Below are 20,905 nucleotides of genomic sequence, written 5' to 3' on the forward strand. Positions count from 1 at the left end.
TGAATCCCATTTTGCTTAGTGAACCATTGTTCACTTCTTGGGTTGATTTAACCAACTCAGAGGTTTCATCTTCAAGATTCACTTCAAAATAGAGCAGAAATTTAGAGATTAAAACAACATAGGGATAATGCTAGTCACTTAACCTCATGGACTTTTGCATATGTTCTTTGATGATATGAATCAAGTTGATCTTGATTTTCTTCATGATGCAGTAGATATAGACAAGATCTTCTTCTGTTAAAACAAAATTGTTGTTCCCCCTTGGAGTTAGAATCCAAGTGACAATGAGAGCCAACACCCTTTAATCTAACTTCAATCCTCCAACAGAACAAGTTCTAACTTGAGCTTGTGGATTCTTCAAACAACTTTTGTAGTACTGAATCTTGTTGAAATCTTCCACAACACCAAGATTTCCTTTATTGATTCTAAGACCAACATATTTCAACCCAGTTACAGCAGCCCATACATCATGGGTAATCTCCATGTCTACAGCTTTAACATGTGAATCAAGATTGTTTCCTTCAAACTTTAAGTTTGTGTAGAATACCCAAATTAAATCTGGATAAATGTTTCCCTTCATCTCCAAGAATCTTTTCAACAACTGATCCTTGAGAAGCCTTCTCACATTGTCCAGCTTTTGGCTTTTCAACCAATCAAAGGAGACAACTTTTGGATTGTTGATCACTTTTGTACTTGTCTCAAAGCGATACCTCTCAATAAGTTCATTATCCCCTGAAAACCAACCCTCAAGCCTTCCTCCTGACCTTACAACCCTTGTTTTGATCCTCTTGGATGTAGGTGGAGTGGACTCCATGACAGCAGAAAAAAAAAAAAAAAGGGCAAAGGCACACACACAAGGAGAGAAAGAGATGTTGCAAGAGATGGCTCAATTGATTGTTTTTGTGAAAGACAACAACTGCAATAGATTTTATAGCAAATCAGAGGCTTTCTTTGATCCTTTGGTGATTGTGGGTTTCAGTCTTCAACACAAGAGACTAGTCCAAGCACTGCATAGAGAACGTCAGAAAAGAGCAGAAAAACACATGGTCAGGACATGTGATCTTTGACTAGACATAAAGGCTCTTCAATTTCCAGGATATGGAATATATTCCTTTATGACATCTTGTATCTTCCTCCAGAACCAAATCAGGCTTTCAAGACTGCTTTATTGACTCAAGATCCTTTCATTATTGAGATCTGCAATAGAAAAAAAGTATAGAGAAATTAATCCAATTCTTCACAGTGCTTTCAGTGAAGAAACAATCGGTTATTTCGAGAAAACAATCGGTTGTTTTTCTGCAACATGTTGACAGAATGTGATTTTCAAGCATAAACTGAGAAAGGTTCAAAACAGATGTAATTGCTCATTTTAAAAAGAGAATTAAGCATGAATTAGTAATTAAAAACAAAAACAAGACAAAGATAAGGAAGGTCTAATCCTTTTATAAAGTCCCGTCAATGAGTCATTGTTTGTGATAAAAAATGCTTCTTTTGAATTTTGAGAAAGCCTGGACTCGTACACACCTTTAATTCAGTTCCAGTCTCAATCCTTTTCTTTCAAGAATCTGATCAGATGACTCAAGGCCTCATGTTTCTTCTAGTATCCCTACATTCAAATGAATTCAAGCAACAAGATTTGGTCCCCTTACAAGTGTGGGTCCATTTGATTTTTTTTTTATCATTTGAAACCTCACAACCTTTGGGAATCCATTTCATGAAACCTCTAGGAACAGAGTATTTCCTTATTTTACAGAATCTAACAGAATGGCCTCTTTTCATGCAATAAAAGCTTGTAACAATCGGTTGTTTCGACTTAACAATCGGTTGTTTTACTGGCCGTTTTGAAAAATTCTTTGCAAACTTATCTTGCTTGTTCTGTGGATTAAAACCTAATCCAGCTCTTACAAAAACACAATTTTGAGATGCCAAGACATTCTCAAAGTTGGATTTTCTCTTTGAAAGCTTATTCACAATTTTAACAAAATAATGAACTTTCTTTTCAAGATTTTCACAATTTTCACAAACAAGAGAGTCACACACATGAGAAGAGTTTTTGCAATGCTTTTCAAGTTTTTCAAAATCAATTTTTGATTTTTTCAGCTCTTCTTCAAGTGTCTTAACCCTCTTTTCAAGCCAGTTGTTTAGCCCTTTCAATCGGTTGTTTGAAAAAGCCAATCGGTTAGCTTCTTCATGAGTTTCTTGAAAAGCTTGAAGCAATTTACTGTAATTTTCAGCACTTAGGGAAGCACATGAACTTACATTGCTTGAGCTGCAAGAATCATCATCTCCTTCTGCAATTAAGCATATGTTTCCTTTTTCATCTTCACTTGATGAGGAAACTTCATTTTCATCCCAAGCAATATATGCTCTTCTTGATTTTCCCTTTTTCTCCTTGTAGCTTGATTTCTTTTCATTGCTTTCTTTATTTGGGCAATCAACTTTTATATGCCCTTGTTCACCACAACCAAAGCAAGTATAATTGTTAGAATTGAAATCATTAGTTTTCTTATTGCCATACCTTTCTTTGTTGGCTTCTTTGTTGCGATTTCTCTTCAAGAATCTACTAAACTTTTTGGACAGCAAGCTAACGTTTTCTTCTTCACTTGAATCTTGTTTGATTTTGTGCTTGGCAGCTTTCAAGGCAATGCTTCTCACATGCTTGTCTTCACTTTCTTGAACATTGAGTCTATTCATTTCTAACTCATGTTCTCTAAGCTTACCAAACAATGAAGCTGTTGTTAAGGATGTCAAATCTTTTGATTCAGAAATTGTTGTCACCTTAGGTTGCCAAGATTTATCAAGGCACTTGAGAATCTTGATGTTTAGTTCTTCTTTATCAAAGGTTTTCCCAAGGCTCATTAGATGGTTGATGATGTGAGTGAACCTCTTTTGCACTTCAACAATAGATTCTCCCTTAAGCATTCTGAACATCTCATACTCTTGTATTAGAGTATGTTTCATTGCTCTCTTCACATCATTTGTTCCTTCATGGGTGACTTCCAAAGTGTCCCACATCTCTCTGGCCGATGAACATTGTGATATCTTGAAAAATTCATCCGAATTCAAAAATGATGTTATAATATTCTTGGCAATACAATCAAACTTGGCCTTTTTATTTTCAACATCAATCCATTGGGACCAAGGTTTTTCAATGGAAGATCCATCTTTTTCAAATTTAGGGATAAAAGGGCCATTTTCAATTGCATCCCAAATTCCTTTGTCAAGAGATTTAACAAAGATTTTCATTCTAACTTTCCAGAATTGATAATTCAAACCACAGAACAGAGGTGGTCTGTTCATTGAAGCTCCCACTCCAAAAGGTAGTTTTTCAGCCATTAAAAAAAGATTTTAGGATCAAACTTGAGAAGTACCAAGCTCTTGATGCCAATTGTTAGAATATGTGGCTTTAAACGAGAGGGGGGGGGGGGGGGTTTATTGTTTAAAGGGGTTTTGGAAAACTTTTTAAGCTAGAACAAAATCTTTTGAATGAAACTCAATCAGAAATTCAGTTAGCCAAGATATAAAGCACAAAACAACAAAGCACCAGAAAAACAATTGGTTGTTTCTGCAAAACAATCGGTTGTTTATACCAACAAATTAATAATAACTAAATTTAAATGAGTTTAAGGGAAGAAAGAGATACACAAACAGTTTATACTGGTTCACTCTTAAACCAAGAGCTACGTCCAGTCCCCAGAATCCACTGGGCAATCCACTAAGCAATCAAATACAAATTACACACAAAACCACCAAAGAAGTGACCTTGAACCCCTCAAGAAACACACTTCCTTTGGCACAGCACACACCAAGAATGTTGATCTTGACAACCTCAAGAGCACACAACACTCCTTGGCTTACAACTCCAGAAAATACAAAGTATTCAGAATGAATTACACTTGTTTACAGAATGAACTAAAATCAAAACAGATGTAATCCTATTCCACTCTCTCTTGAGAAAACCAAAGCTGAATAGTAAAAGTTCAAATCTTGAAAGCAATCTCTCTAAAATTGAAAAACTCAAATTTGTTTTCCTTATTTGTTATAAAACATAAACAAACTATTTATAGCTTTCAAAGATTGGTCAAAGCATTTAAAACAGGAGCGCATTTAATTTGAAAAACATTTAAAGCACACTCAACTAACAAAACAGATTCTGTTAGGATTTGCAAACAAACAATCGATTGAAAGCACGAAACAATTTGTTTTGGTTTGATAGCAAGTCAACCAACCAAAACTGATGGAGATGCGCCTTCTTAGTTTTAGGATTTTGTTGGTGAATGGCGGAAGCATCATGGATTGAAGATGAAGCAAGGTTCTCCTAAGAGTGGTGGTGACCTTGAAAGTGCATGAGAGGTAGGGATTGAGAATGGTGAGGCCAACTATACTTGGAAAGGGGAAATTTGTGAAGATTAAAAGCCCAACCTAGGAGGTTTTGGGCAAGAAGTGAAATTGGCACAATTTGGCAGCAATTCACTAAGTATATTAATCTTGAAAAACTAAGAGCCAAGGCACTCCTTAAATAGCTTAGGAGGCTGGTTTACACAAGGCACAAATGAGAGGGAAATTCAAATGTTTGCACAAGGGAATGACGTCTAAATTCAGCACATGGGAGGTAGGTTCTACAATTCTATCATGTGCAAGGAGTTCTAGAACCTTACGCTCCACTTAGAGCTAATGTGGGTCAGACCTAAGTTTAATTAGGAGTAGGAAACTCTAATTAAACTTAGGTTAGCATTTTAGGTAACATTTTGCATGATTCAACAAAATTACAAAAGAATTAATCTATGCTACTTTTGACAAAAAATGTAAAAGCTATTCTACGGTAAAATCTTGGCATCTTGGAGCATGTAGAGATAGGTCTCTTTGTCATCAGTAGCAGTGTTCCAATCCTCTTCATGTTTTCTAGCCATGGCCCTAGTGATTGGCCGAATACGACATGGTGGTTGGCTTTCAGTTGTAGTGATGCTTGGCCCTTTTCCATCATCCCCTCCCCCTTGGAAAGGATTTGTCCTCAAATCCAAAGCATCATTTTCTTCATCGGTACCTACAAAAGCAGACAAGTCAATGACATTAAAAGTATCATGTACTCCATATTCGGCAGGTAAGTCTAATTTATAAGCATTGTTATTGACTCTTTTGAGGACTTGAAAAGGTCCATCACCACGGGGACTAAGTTTAGACTTTCTCTTAGTTGGAAACCTATCCTTCCTAAGATGAAGCCAAACTAGGTCTCCTTCCTCAAAAATAATTTCTCTTTTCCCCTTATTGTTGGACTTGACATATTTCTCAGTTTGTTGTTGTATTTGGAATTTAACCTTCTCATGCATTTTCTTAACAAATTCAGCTTTGATAGCTCCTTCCTTATGCACAAAAGTTTGTGGATTGGGAAAGGGTAGAAAGTCTAAAAAAGTAAGAGGGTTAAAACCATATACAACCTCAAATGGAGAAATATTGGTAGTTTTGTGAACTACTCTATTGTAGGCAAATTCAATATGGGGAAGGTACTCATCCCAAGATTTATGGCTACCCCTCATGATTGCCCTAAGCATAGTACCAAGAGATCTATTGACTACTTTAGTTTGTCCATCCGTTTAAGGATGACATGATGTGGAAAATTGTAGTCGAGTGCCAAGTTTTTCCCAAAGCGTTTTCCAAAAATGGCTTATAAACTTTGGATCTCTATCCGATACTATGCTCTTTGGTAGGCCATGAAGTCTTACCACTTCTCTAAAGAAGAGTTTGGAAATATTTTGAGCATCATCCACTTTGTGGCATGGAATAAAATGTGCCATTTGGCTAAAACGATCCACAACCACAAAGATTGAGTCAAAACCTCTTGCAGTCCTAGGGAGTTCTAAGATAAAATTCATGCTAATGTCTTCCCATGGAGCACTTGCAATCGGTAGAGGGATATAGAGTCCATGAGGCATTGTTTTAGATTTATCTTTTAAACATGAAATACATATAAAACAATGTCTTTGGACATCTCGTCTCATGTGTGGCCAAAAAAAAATTCCTTTTAAAAGATCAAGAGTTTTATCAACTCCAAAATGGCCCATGAGACCTCTTTCATGTGATTCCTTTACAAGAAGTTTTCTATGTGTGTCTTGAGGTATGCAAAGTTTGCCTTTTTTAAAAAGATACCCCTCAGATACATAGAATCCTTCCTGTGCTCTACGTTCACACTTAGCAAAGATAGATGCAAAATCTTGGTCTTCTTGGTAAAGGTCTCTTATGTTGTCAAATCCAAGAATTTGGGCTCCAAGTTTGGAAAAGAGCACATGTCTCCTTGAGAGAGCATCCTCTACTATGTTTGTGCTACCCTTCTTGTATTTGATGACATAAGGAAATTGTTTAAGAAAATCAATCCATTTTGCATGACGTTTGTTCTACTTATGTTGACCTTTCAAATATTTCAAAGACTCATGATCACTATGTATGACAAATTCTTTAGAAACTAGATAGTGTTCCCAAGTCTTTAAGGCCCTCACAAGTGCATAAAGCTCTTTGACATAGGTAGGGTAGTTAAGGGTGGCTCCATGAAGTTTTTTACTAAAATAAGCAATTGGATGCCCTCCTTTTAACAAAACCGCACCTATACCAACTCCCGATGCATCACACTTTAGCTCAAAAGTTTTAGCAAAGTTTGGTAAAGCTAGAATGGGTGCATTAGTGAGTTGAGCTTTTAGTCTCTTGAAGGCTTGTTCATGCTTCTCGGTCCAACAAAATGGAGTGTCTTTCTTCACTAACTCATTGAGTGGTGAAGCTAGACTTGAGAAGTTAGGCACAAAACGTCTATAAAAGCTAGCCAAACCATGAAAACTCTTAACATCTCCTACATTTTGTGGGGTTGACCATTCTTGGATGGCTTTGATTTTTTCGAGGTCAACATGTACCCCATTTTTGTTAACTACAAAACCTAAAAATACTACATTATCAACACAAAAGGTACACTTATCACTATTAGCAAATAAACTATTAATCCTAAGCACTAAGAGAACTTCCCTAAGGTGTCTTAGGTGGTCGTCTAAGCTTTAGCTATGGACTAGGATATCATCAAAGTAAACTACTACGTATTTACCTATGCAATCTCTCAAGACATGATTCATGAGCCTCATGAAAGTACTAGGTGCGTTAGTGAGACCAAAGGGCATCACCAACCATTCATATAGTCCAAATTTGGTTTTAAAAGTGGTTTTCCATTCATCACTCTCTTTGATTCTAATTTGGTGATATCCACTTTTAAGATCAATTTTGGAAAATATGATTGACCCATGTAATTCATCAAGCATATCATCTAGTCTTGGATTGGATGCCTATACTTCATGGTGATATTGTTGATGGCCCTACAATCGCAGCACATTCTCCACTTGCCATCTTTTTTTGGCACCTACAAGACAGGTACAACACAAGGGCTTAGGCTCTTTTGGACCCAACCCTTATCCAACAAATCTTGTACTTGAGATTCTATCTCCTTAGTTTCCTCAGGATTAGTTCTATAGGTTGATCTATTAGGTAGACTAGCCCCCGGAACTAAATCAATTTGATGTTCTATACCTCTAAAAGGAGGAAGTCCTATGGGGCCTTCCTTAGAGAATATATCATCAAATTCTTTTAAAAGCTCTTTTACTTGAGGAGGTTCATAGTCTAAAGATTTGTGGCAGTGCATGTAAGTGTTCCTTTACAAAAGATAAGGCTTTGAGGTTGTTCAACAAGAAGCATATTTTCAAAGGTATTTTCAAACGCCTTGTCTTGTTGAATGACCTTGTGGGAAGGAACACTCTTCTCCCATGCCTTTTGCTCCCTAAGGATTCGCTCTTTTTCTAGTTTTTTTTTTCTCTTCATCCCTCTTTTGTTTCATTTGTACTTGATCTCTTACCACTTGTGAATGTGGTAAAGGATTAAGTATAAACTTCTTTTCCTTATGGGTGAAGGTAATCTCGTTGGTTAGACAATTGTGCATGGTTTTCTTGTCAAATTGCCAAGGTCTACCCAATAAGATGTGGCAAGCCTCCATAGGAACTACATCACATAAAACATTATCTTTGTAGTTACCTATAGAAAACTCGACTTTCACTTGTCTACAGTTAGTTCCCCATCTTCATTGATCCATTGAAGTTTGTAAGGTTTTGGATGAGGGACTACTTGTAGATTTAACTTTTCAACCATCCTAGCGCTACAACAAATGCAGCAAGAGCCACTATCCACAATGAGATAACATATGTTTTCAAAAACTTTGCATCTTGTATGAAAGATGTTCTCCCTTTGTGTTTTTGGGTTCACGCTAGTTTGGTTGTTGAGGGTCCTCCTAATCATCATTAATTCCCTCTCATAAGGATATACTCTCTCATTATTCTCCTCCTCTTCTTTCCCACTAGGTGCATCATCACAACTACTATACTCATTTACCCCCCTTAAAAACAAGGTTCTTTGATTTGGGCATTGAGCTTGCACATGCCCTCTTCCAAAACATTTAAAACACTTAACATCCCTAGTGCGAATGGGTGGAGTGAGCATATCTTTACCTACACTTTTGAGAGTCTCTTTTGGTTTTTCTTTAGGTGTACTCTCCTCCCTTTTAAAATCTCTTCTTGGATAGGAGTTTGAGTATGAACCTTCCTTAGGACTTGAAGTTTTCCTTAAATTTTGTTGTTCAACCTTGATACATAGTTGAACTAAATCATTCAAGTCTTGGTAAGGTAGAAGTTCAACTCTATCTCTAATCTCAAGATTAAGCCCACTAAGAAATCTAGCTATGGTGGTGGATTCGGATTCCCTAATGGAGGCTCTCATCATATATAGTTCCATTTCTTGCCTATACTCCTCTACACTCATGGTTCTTTGTTGGAGTCTTTGGAGCTTGTCCATTAACTCCCTATTATAGTATGAGGGAATATGGCGGCGTCTTAAGGCTCCCTTAAGATCATTCCAATATTCTATGGGAGGATCCTTATGAAGACGCCTCTCTCTCTCTCAAGGGCCGTCCACCAATACATAGCATTGCCTTGGAAACTTAGAGTGGTTGAGGATACTTTGTTTTCTTCACTCACATTGTGACAAGCAAACAATTGTTCTACTTTCATCTCCCAATCTAAATAGGTTTCTACATTCTCTTTGCCATGGAAATGAGGTAGATCTATCCTAACCTCTCTAGGGCTTTCTTTCTTTTCTCTTCTAACTCTTCTTGAGGGTGGTTGATAATATTCATTGATCCTAAGGCTTTGTTCCCCATATGATTCATTACCCCTAGAGCTAGATGTATGCGAACTCTTTTTGGATTTAGTGTATTCATCTTTAACCATTTTCAAATCATCTCGTATTAGAGCAAATTGAGAATCCCTCTCTTTAAGTTGGGCCTCATGATGCAATTGTCTAAATGAAAGTGCTTGAACATTTTGGGCAACTTTTTCCAAAAGGTTTTTAAGAATTGTTACATCACTTTCATTAGAATTGCAAGATGGAGAAGACATGGTTAAAGACTTGTGTTCTAAGTATTTTACCCCAAAAAAGATAAGGATAGTAGTGAAGGTAGCTTTCCAGGAAAGAGAGGTGAGTCACTAGGACTTCTTAAGTACCAAGTCTTTCCTTGCCAAAATCTGTCCCTCACAACTTGTCACAAACCTTTTTCTAAGTAAACTACGTAAATCAAAAGTAGAAATGAAGACACAATTTTATTCAAAGAAAACAATGCAAAGCAATTAACAATACAAACAAGTAATTCAAGCAAAACAATTAACTAAGCACAATTTAAAGATTGCTAACTAAAAAGCTTTAAACTAGACATATCCTAAGGTGAGGCTTCTAGACACTTGGAGCCATTGAAGACACACTCACCGTCTACACGTAATTAATCCACTAATAATCAAAGTTGAATGTAATTACAACTCAAAGGAAATACAAAAGAAATTGAATTACACAAAAATAAAATTCAGATTTCCTAAACTATGCACTTCTTGGCTTGTGGTTGATCTTCCTTGATGTGTTCTACAATGTGTAGGTGTTTGTATTTATATTTGCTGCAGCTCCTTGCCTTAACCTCTTATGGTTAGCCAATTAAAATCTTCAAACAGTACCTACTAAGTAAGGATGGACTCACCACAAGGTTAATAATTCCAACTTAACAAGCAACAGTTTGAATTTAGACAAGATCTTCTTCTGTTAAAACATAATGGGTTCTTCCCCTTGGAGTTAGAATCCAAGTGACAATGAGAGCCAACACCCTTTCATCTAACTTCAATCCTCCAATAGAACAAGTTCTAACTTGAGCTTGTGGATTCTTCAAACAACTTTTGTAGTACTGAATCTTGCTGAAATCTTCCACAACACCAAGATTTCCTTTATTGATTCTAAAACAAGCATATTTCAACCCAGTTACAACAGCCCACACATCATGGGTAATCTCCATGTCTACACCTTTAACATGTGAAACAAGAATGTTTCCTTCAAACTTTAAGTTTGTGTAGAATACCCGAATTAAATCTGGATAAATGTTTCCCTTCATCTCCAAGAATCTTTTCAGCAACTGATCCTTGAGAATCCTTCTCACATTGTCCAGCTTTTGCCTTTTCAACCAATCAAAGGAGACAACTTTTGGATTGTTGATCACTTTTGTACTTGTCTCAAAGCGATACCTCTCAATAAGTTCATTATCCCTTGAAAACCAGCCCTCAAGCCTTCTTCCTGACCTTACAACCCTTGTTTTGATCCTCTTGAATGTAGGTGGAGTGGACTCCATGACAGCAGGAAAAAAAAAAAAGGCAAAGGCACACACACAAGGAGAGAAAGAGATGTTGCAAAAGATGGCTCAATTGGTTATTTTTGTGCAAGACAACAGCTGCAACAGATTTTATAGCAAATCAGAGGCTTTCTTTGATCCTTTGGTGATTGTGGGTTTAAGTCTTCATGACAAGAGACTAGTCCAAGCACTGCATAGAGAACGTCAGAAAAGAGCAGAAAAACATATGGTCAGCACATGTGATCTTTGACTAGACATAAAGTCTCTTTTAAAAATAGATGTAATTGCTCATTTTAAAAAGAGAATTAAGCATGAATCAGTAATTAAAAAAACAAAGACAAAGATAAGGAAGATCTTATCCTTTTATGAAGTTCTTCAATGAGTCATTGTTTGTGATCATACTACTTCCGCCTCGGTGAACTCACACAAGAGGGAGGTTCGCTGACGAACCATACTACTTCCGCTCTTGGCTTAATCACTTCAAGGGAGAGGTTCATTAACTGTCGAACTATACTATTCTCGGCCTTGGTGAACTTACACAAAAGGGAGGTTCGCTGAAGAACCATACTACTTCCGTTTTTGGCTTAATCACTTCAAAGGAGAGGTTCATTAATTGTCGAACCATACTATTCTCGGCCTTGGTGAACTTACACAAGAGGGAGGTTCGCTGAAGAACCATACTACTTCCGCTCTTGGCTTAATCACTTCAAGGGAGAGGTTCATTAACTGTCGAACATTATTATTCTCGGCCTTGGTGAACTTACACAAGAGGGAGGTTCGCTGAAGAACCAGACTACTTCCGCTCTTGGCTTAATCACTTCAAGGGAGAGGTTAATTAACTGCAATGAACATTTCTTAACTGAATAACTGGAATTTTATTCGGGTGATCGCGTTAAAAAAAACCCTTATGAGGGAAAAAGAGTGTCCCCTTGAACATGTACAATGCAAAATGTTTTTAACTAAAATAAAATTTTAGATTGGTCGTGTTCCAAGTACGAGGGATCGCGCCACCCTCTAATATTTCGAGCATGTATGCTCCATTCCCAAGGGCCTCCGTTACTCTGAAAGGGCCAGTCCACTTGGGAGATAACTTGTTTTCCAACTGGTACGGGTGGGCCTTCCGCATTACCAGGTCGGCGACCTGGAACTGCCGAGGTCTCATCTTGGAGTTGTGCTTGTACTCCACCATCCTTTTCAAGGCTTCAGCCTTAATCCTTGCTTCCTCCCTCACTTCATCTAGTAGGTCCAGGTTCACCTTTCTCTCTTCGTTGGACTACTCGACCGCGAAGTTTTGGAAGCGTGGTGAGTTCTCCTGGATTTCTACTGGAATCATAGTGACCGAACCGTATACCAAGCTGAATGGTGTTTCCCTAGTTGTGAACTGAGGGGTAGTGTGTTAGGCCCACACGATTCTAGGAACTTCTTTCGCCCAGGTCCCTTTGGCTTTGTCTAGCCTTCTCTTCAGACCTCTGAGCAAAACTCGGTTGGCCGACTCGACCTGTCCATTCGTCTAGGGGTGTTCTACCGACACGAACACCTGTTTCACTCCTAGCTCTGTACATAGCTTGCCCAATTGTTGGCTTACAAACTGAGTACCGTTATCAGATACCATCCTCTTTGGTATTTCAAAGCGGAACACTATGTTTTTCCACACGAAGTGTTGGATTTTATGGGTTGTGATTTGTGCCACTGGCTCAGCCTCGATATATTTCGTGAAATATTCTATGGCAACCACAAAGTACTTCATCTGCCGTACTGCCAAAGGAAAAGGCCCCAGAATATCGATCCGCCAGGTATGAAATGGCCATGGGCTGTAGATCGATCTCAACTCCTCTAGGGGCGCTTTGTGCCAATCAGCGTGTTGTTGGCACTGCTTGCACCGCTGGGCATACCTCGTGCAATCCTCCCTCATGGTTGGCCAGTAATACCCTGCGCGAATGGCCTTTGATGAGAGAGATCCGCCACTAATGTGGCTACCACAAATCCCTTCATGTAGCTCTGCCATGATGCACGTGCATTGTTCACCGTCTACACATACTAGTATAGGATGGGTGAAACCATGCATGAACAACTTCCCATCGACCAGGGTGTACTTGCTCAATTTTTTCTTGATTTTCCAAGCTTCTGTAGATTCTAACGGGAGTACTTCATCATCCAAATAACGTTGGTAGGGCGTCATCCAGGTTTCTCCTGATTCGACCTGGTGGATTTGCGGCGCTATCTCCCCAACAACCGGGTACCTGCTTACTCTAGGTGTTTTCATTGTTTCTTGTGTTAACGAATGATGACTTCTCCTCATCCCTTCTGATGTGCTAATCTATTGGATTTCTACCATATTGTTTGTGGTGGTTTGAGGTGTCTTCAAGGTCTCCTGAATCACGGTCCTCTGTCTACCCCCCTTGCCCGAACTGACAAGCTTTGCAAGTAAGTCAGCTCGGGGCATTCTATTCTTTGGGTACATGGACTAACTCGAACACCTCGAATGACTCCTTTAGGATTTGGACATATTCCAAGTATATGGCCATCTGAGGGTCTTTAGCTTGGTATTCCCCCGTGACTTGGCCTGTAACTAACAAAGAGTCACTCTTGGCCAATAGCTCCTTTGCTCCCATCTCCTTAGTCAACAGCATTCCAGCGATCAGGGCCTCATATTCGGTCTGGTTGTTACTGACCTTGAAAGCAAATCGTAGGGCCTGCTCGATCAGCAACCCATCTGGTCCTTCCAAGATAACGTCAGCCCCGCTACCTTGTTGATTTGAGGAACCGTCCACAGAAAGCACCCATCTAAAACCCGCTTCTTCTTGGTGTGTGGCGGCCGAGGAGAGTTCTACCACAAAGTCAGCGGAAACTTGGCCCTTAATGGGCCCCCTAGGCTCATACTGCACGTCAAACTCGAACAGTTCTACCGCTCACCGCACCATTTTGCCTACCACATCTGGCTTTTGCAAGACCTTGCGGATGGGAAGGTCTGTCATTACTATCACGGTAAAGCTCTGAAAGTAGTGGCGAAGTCTTCTCGCTGAAAATACTACTGCCAGGGCTGCTTTTTCTAAGGCCTGGTATCTCACCTCTGGCCCCTGCAATACGTTGTTGACGAAGTAGATTGGCCTTTGCACCTGGTCTCGCTCCTACAACAGGATCGAACAGATCACCTTCTCTGTAACTGCAAAGTATAAGCGGAGTGGGGTACCTAACTCTAGCTTGCACTCCCGGGTCCATACGAACCTACTGTTTCTCTTCAGGCACTGGAAATAAGGGTGCCCCTTGTCTCCTCATGCCGATACGAATCTGGACAGGGCGGCCATGTGCCCTGTCAACTGTTGCACTTCATTCACCGAGATCAGGCTATTCATGGCTATTATAGCAGCGAACTTCTCGGGATTTGCTCTATCCCACGCTCAGTGAGAAGGAAACCTAAGAACTTACCCGCCTCAACTCTGAACACGCACTTCTCCGGGTTCAACTTTAGCCTGTACTTCGCTATCGTGGTGAACAACTCTTCCAGGTCCACTACGTGCTGCTCCTTCTGCTGGGAGGTGACCACCATGTCATCTACGTATGCTTGGACATTCTGCCCAAACATGGGGTCTAGCACCCTGTCCATCAATCGCTGGTAGGTGGCCCCTGCGTTCTTTAGCCCGAAGGGCATGAACTTGTAGCAATAGCAAGACAGTTCCGTCATGAACACGGTCTTGCATTCGTCACTCGGGTGCATCATGATCTGGTTGTAACCAGAAAATGCATCTAGGAAGCTAAGTAGCCTGCATCCGGAGGCACTGTCCACCAAAGCCTCAATACTGGCAATGGGTAAGGCCTTGTTGAGGTCCATGAAGTCAACACACATCCTCCACTTTCCGCTGGCCTTCTTTACTAGTACCACATTAGCTAGCCACTCGGGGTACTGAATTTCCCTGATGTGGTTGGCCTTCAATAGCTTCTTTGTCTCTTCTCGCACGACCTGACGCCTTTCTTCGTTGAATTTTCGCCTTCTCTGGCGGACAGGTCGGACCTTGGGTTCCATGGTGAGACAATGACATAGGGAGTCAGGGTCTATACCGGGCATGTCAGCAGCGGTTCATGCGAATGCGTCAAGGTGTCGTGCTATGACCTCAGCAACCCGATCATGCAACTCTTGGCTCAAGGACCGCCCAAGTTTTAACGTCTTTCCGCCAATCTCCCTCTCCACCACGCCTCCCGTGGGCTCAGGTCAGATCTCCCAGGCGATCTCTACGCGGGTCACTCCGTCTTCACTCGGGGATCTGATAGTGACAGCAAATACTCCTCTTTTCGTTTTGAGGTTGTTTTCGTAGCACTTCTTCGCCTCCTTTTGGTCGGACTTAATGGTGATCACTGCACCCTCAAGGGAAGGCAACTTCATCTTCATATGCCTAGTGGAGGCGACTGCTCCTATCTTGTTTAAAGTTGGCCTACCTAACAGTATATTGTAGGCTGAAGGAGCATTAACAACGAGATACCTAATGTTGGTAGTGTGCGAAGTCGTGTCGTCCGTGAATGTCTTCCTTAACTCGATGTGCCCACGAACCTCCACCTGGTCCCCTACAAAACCATACAAACATTCGGTGCAGGGCCTTAACCGGTCCGTGGACAATTGTAACTGGTTGAAGGTCGTAAAAAACATCACGTCAGTTGAACTTCCTTGGTCCATGAGGACGCGGTGCACCTTCATTCCTGTTGTGACTAGTGAAATCACTACTAGGTCATTGTCATGGGGTATGACATCTCGGAGGTCGGCCTTCGTGAAGACCAGGTCGACATCGGGGGTTTGGTCCACCTGTTGTACTTCTACCGCCATTATGCCTCGTGCGTACTTATTTCACTGGGAGGCAGTACACCCTACCCCTGAGAACCCTCCTGAGATAGTGTTAACCTCCCCATGGATAGGCACCTCGTGCCCTTGATCCGTCCCTGCAGCCACCAACACCTGATCATTCTGTGACTCTTGAAGATAATCCTTCAAGACACTGCTCTTTTACCAGCTCATCTAATTGGTGTGCCAAGGCCAGGCAATTCTTATGTAGTGTTTGTTCGCTTGGTGAAACTCACACCAAGCATTCTTGTTGGGCCCCATTCTTCGGTCGGTCTTTGCCGGTACCTTTAGCCTTGCCGCTATGTTCAGGATAGCGATCAACTCTTTGAGTTCCACTCGAAAATTATGCTTCGGAGGCGGGTCCCTTCGTGCGCGCGTTCTCACCTGGGCCCGCTCATAGGGTTTCTCCGCCCCCTTTTTCTTCGTGGTTGCCTCGTGCACCCTCATAGGTTGAGATCGTGTTGCCGCACGAGGTCAAACAGGACCGACAAGGCCTTGTTTCTGTGTTACTCAATCATCTGCGGCGATGTGTGCCAACGCTCGACGTCTAATTTCCGTGAACGTCTTCCGGTAGAACCTTAGTAGTGACTCACTAAAAGTCCCACGCAACATTCCTTTGACAAAGGCATGCACCGTCATGGCCTCATCAGTAGATTTCAATCTCACCACTTGGACCCCAAACCTGTTCAGGTAGTCCTTTACTACTTCCTGAACAGTGTTGCAAATTGGTCAAAGGTGGTGATGTGTTCGTCTGGAAGGCTAACAAACCATTCCAACGCCACGCCTGACAGCGTGCTCATAAGCATCTTGCAGTACACAACGTCAGACCCTCCTGTGAGCATCATTTAAGTGTGGAACGCCGTGAGACTTTCGGGCCTAGAGACGTTGTTGGTAACGCCGTATTCATGATCGCTCGTGAGAACAGCATGGGACGTGCCCTAAGTGGTATTGGTGGCGCACGTTCGTTCGTTGTGTGTTCCCCTACTTGTTGCAGATCCCTACGCAGTTCTTCATTGGCTCTGGGCAGTTTTGCATTGTCCGCTTGTGATGCCGCTACTTCTGCTTGGAGGGCACGCATCGTATCCAATATTTGTTGTGTGGTAACGTTGTCCCCTCCGGGGAGCACAGTTCTTGCGGATCCAGCGGTGCCTTGCCTCGTACTCCTCATATTGCTAGTAAAGACTCATAACGTGATTGCGAGTGGGACCTTGATTTAACGAGCCCCACGGTGGGTGCCAAATGTTCTTGCCTGTTGACTCGCTTCGCCGGTTGACCAACAGCTGATTTGGCCCTTCAATCTTGCCTGAGAATTGTACCTTCTTGATCAAGAAACCTCTCCCTGCAAAGACAAAGGGGCGCCCTAGCATCTGTTTACACTACGACATTCAAGTCAGTATTAGGGCAAAAAAACACCAAGTGTGTATATTAGCTTCAGTCTTAGACACTGCGTACCTTACTAGGGTTCTTGGCACCCTTTATAGAGGTTGAAACTAGGGTTTACCTTTGTGTTATTACCCTTATCTAGGGTTCCTTGGAAAATTTCCCTACGCCACTATTTAGGTAATCTTAGCGTATCTAGCACATGGAACCTTCCTTAACTGAAGTGCAGCGATTAACCAGAGTGGCCGCTTGGGTACCAACTTGTGCACCTATTCTCTAGCGCCATCTGCTTCGTGGGTGCCCTAAGTATTCACGTGCCATGCATGCAGCTTTCCATGGAAATCCTAACCCTAATGGGCCATAACGCCTCCTAGGATTATCCACACGTGTTGCGCCTTCATGCGTCATACACACCACATGCATAGATCCCTCGTGACTTAGGCTTCCCACATATCTCTTTTCTTTACCTGTTATCTTAAAAAACTCTAGGGCCCATCTTACGTGGCCCTCTACAACATTTAGATGACTGATGTCCGATTTTCTCCCTCTATTGGCGAGGTCCGATATCGATATCCACATCGGGCTCAGAATACCAATGCCCAAAAGACTAACCAATCCCCCGGTGAGTGCGTCTGTGGTCCACCTCATGGCCCCCGTCCTGTCACCAAGCATCGGTGTGCGATGTCTGAGGTTAGTCTCTGGGTCGATGACTGAGGACTGGTCTGGACAATATATAAATATTGTTCCTTCCAGTTGACCAAATACGTCTTCGTGCGTCTACGTCACTCACACGTCCAAAATCCCTACGCTCGCACGTGCTTTCCTTTGATTGAATGCCTGAAAAAACAAAGACAAAGGGCGCACTAGAGGCCGTTTGCACCCCAACGCTCAAGTCAATCTTAGGGCTAGGAAACACCAAAACTCTTTACGTAAAACTGTAACTGTGCGTGTTAAGCGGCGCAAATGAATAGCGTAACTTGCTAAGTTTGTTACTTCCCTTTATATAGACTGAAACTAGGATTTCCACTGTTTCCATTACCCATAATGGGCTTCCTGAGGGGGTGGGCCCCAGTGCCACAATTGCCCACTCTTAGGATAACCTAACGCGTGGGGTTTCCTAACTGGAGTGCAACCTCTGACAGGATGACCACCTGGATGCCTCCTCGTGCACCTGATCTTTGTGGTCGCCCGTCTTGGGAGCGCCCTAGCTGCTCACCGCGAGAACGTGACCCTCACAGGTCGTATCCTTTCCAATGGCTCTATACTTGTGTTACGCCTAAACGCGTCATCCACTCCACACGCATGGACTCTCGTGACCTAGGCTTCTCCCTTACTGATAACTGGTGTGTGGTCTGGGATCCACCTCTCGTGGCCCGGCTCTGTTGTTCGAGTCCCAATGTTCGACCTCTCCACACTGCCTAGTGGCACGTCGGTACATCCTGGTGACCTATGTCTGACCACTCTTTGGTTCTTTGGCACACGTGCCTCGCTAGACACTGACCCATGCCGCTTGTGGGACCCTGCTTACGTGTCCCCACATTATTAGTGGTCAACAACGCCCGAGGACTGGTCGGTACACAAGCCCCCTAGTCTCGAGCTGTAACTTGTTCAGCGAAGAGACTAAGTTCTTGCCCTTGTTGACCTACGTGGCTCTGTATGACAGGACGTGAATAGTGCGCCAATGTGACGTCTCTCTGAGCCTGTCTTAACTACACACACGTATTTTGATCAACGGTCAGGGCTTAACGTCGCTTACGCTTCTTTGTTTACGTTAAATATTCAAAAACGCGTGCGTCCAATCACTATTCCATCATTCTCTGAAAGACCCTTGATTGCTTCGTCTTCTTCCCCGAGCGCTCTCGCGTTTTCCCTACAAATTCTAGAACCTTCATCCTACCTGATCAAAAGGTACAAACTTTAACTATTGATTGCACTTATATATTGATTTCGATGCTTGATAACTACCTAGGACTGTTTAAACTCCTTGCATTTTAAGCTTTCCCTGTTTTCTCTTCGTTCCTCTATCTCCCTGGGTTTCCTTCGAGTGTGGGGTTTTTCTGAGTTTCCACTGAGTTATGCCATAGTCCTTTTCCTAATCTCCGTTGCCTTTCTAGCTTTCTTTCGTGTAAAGGGTTCAAGGGGAATTTCTTTAGAGTGTGTGTTGCGCTGACCACGACCACACTTTCCTGGACGACTTCCCACTCTACTGGGTGGGGACGTTAGGGTTCAAGAAACCTAGGACACTCGAGGAACTAATTCCTCATGATCGTCTGTTTGGTCCTTACTAGCCTGTGAGCGGTGCTCAACACTGTCCTACTAATGAGGGCCTCAAAGGCTACATGGTTCACCTTGTCTTGCATGGTTATGCCTGTTATCGTACTGTTATGCTTGCACATTCTGCCTCTTTATATTCGTATGTTTACCCCTGTGTTTTGGATTCCTAACCTCTTGTATTTTGAAATTTGTACATAGGGATGGTGCCGAATGAGGAGAAACGGGCCAAGCTGGCTGGTATCCTTACTCGCTGTCGAGGGATGTCTGCGGGTGCGGGCACCTCTAGCCCTCACGCCCTTGCCTCTGCCACTGTTGCGCCCTCCTCTACTCCCTCCACTCCTACAGTGGCGGTTCCTATTGTCGCCGTCCAAGCATCTCCCGCTCCATTTCCTTACGAAAAGGTAATGAAGATCGAATCTAATGAGGACTCCGCTGAGGGGTCGGTCTCTAAAAGGCTTAGGCCTATGACGATGACGGCCTCCCATTCCTCCACTTTCGGTCGCCCGGCATCGCCCTGAGACCAAACGCCAAGCACTCCCTCGTACCTCTTCGCGCTTGAAGACGGTGGGACGAGCGTCCCTGTAGCTCCATCTGCCCCCGAACTACCTGTTGTCCTGCAACATGCCCTCAAAGGCTTTCATCTAGATATGACGGTGGACTAGGATGAGACCGCTGCGAGGGAAAGGTTGGGTCTCAACTTTGGGGCTCTTCTTGCTCAATCCAATGCCCTCATAACTAGGCCTGAGGCGAGTGTGGCGCTGGTAGAGGCCAAGGCTAAGGAAGAAACGACCCTGTTGGCTCGTTCGTTTGCTACCCAAGAGGTCGCACTGAAGCAGGATTTGACTAGTCTCTGCCAATCTGAAAAGGATCTCTTAAAACGACTTCATGAAAAATGCCAAGAGGCCGTCCAGCTGAAGGCAAAAATCCTGCCCCTGCGAATCTAGGTCATTAAGTTGGAAGAGGCGGCTGAGGCATCCAAAGCCAAGATGGCAAGGCTTGAAGAAAGGTCCATCAATCGAAAACTGCACCTGGGTCGTGTTGAGGCCGAGCTCCTCCAACAAGCCAAGAGGTTCGAAGAAGCCAAGGTTGAGCTAATCGGGGATGTTGTTGATGCTTACGACGCGGGGTTCAAGGACGCCCTTGCTCAGGTTGCCGGTGCGCACCCTGAGATGGACGCTTCACCCTTCGCAGCATCAAACCGTGTTGTAAACGGGCAGATTATTTCAAGGATTCTTCCTTTTTAGTTTGTACTTGGTTGTCAAACGAACAGTTTATTGTCCACTTGCAATTTACTTTCTCGGATGTCTAGCTGCTTTTACTTCCTTAAGCATGATCTAACTGAAAATTGCTCTTTTATCTTACTCAACTGCTAACTCATGGTGCCTAGCACCGCGATGCTTCTGCTAGTGCCTTTTGGTACCCTGCCCTTGCTGTACGAGGGGGGTTTAACTGTGAACTAAGTCGTTCAATCTTGGAGTTCTCACTCGAGGAGGGGAGGTGTTCTTTGATGAACCTACCTTTCCACTCACGAGACTTTGAACGCAAGGGACACAATTCCTTGGCTGACCTCAGCTTCGCTCAAGGGCGAGAAGGATTTATCTGGTGAACTATTTCGTTCAACCTTGGCGTTCTCACTCGAAAGGGGAGGTGTTCTCTACGAACCTACCTTTCCATTCACTAGACCTTTA

General features: G+C 42.5%; 1 protein-coding gene across 1 annotated transcript; it reads right to left on the minus strand.

Annotated features, from left to right (window-relative positions):
- Positions 1 to 14,942: 14,942 nt before the first annotated feature.
- On the minus strand, positions 14,943 to 15,548 carry LOC137839111 (uncharacterized). The gene has a single exon (XM_068648241.1). It carries the CDS (start codon positions 15,546 to 15,548, stop codon positions 14,943 to 14,945), a length of 606 nt encoding a protein of 201 aa, XP_068504342.1.
- Between the last annotated feature and the right edge of the window lie 5,357 nt (positions 15,549 to 20,905).

The sequence above is a fragment of the Phaseolus vulgaris genome, chromosome 3 (genome assembly GCF_000499845.2).
Source record: "Phaseolus vulgaris cultivar G19833 chromosome 3, P. vulgaris v2.0, whole genome shotgun sequence".
Taxonomy (NCBI): Eukaryota; Viridiplantae; Streptophyta; class Magnoliopsida; order Fabales; family Fabaceae; genus Phaseolus; species Phaseolus vulgaris.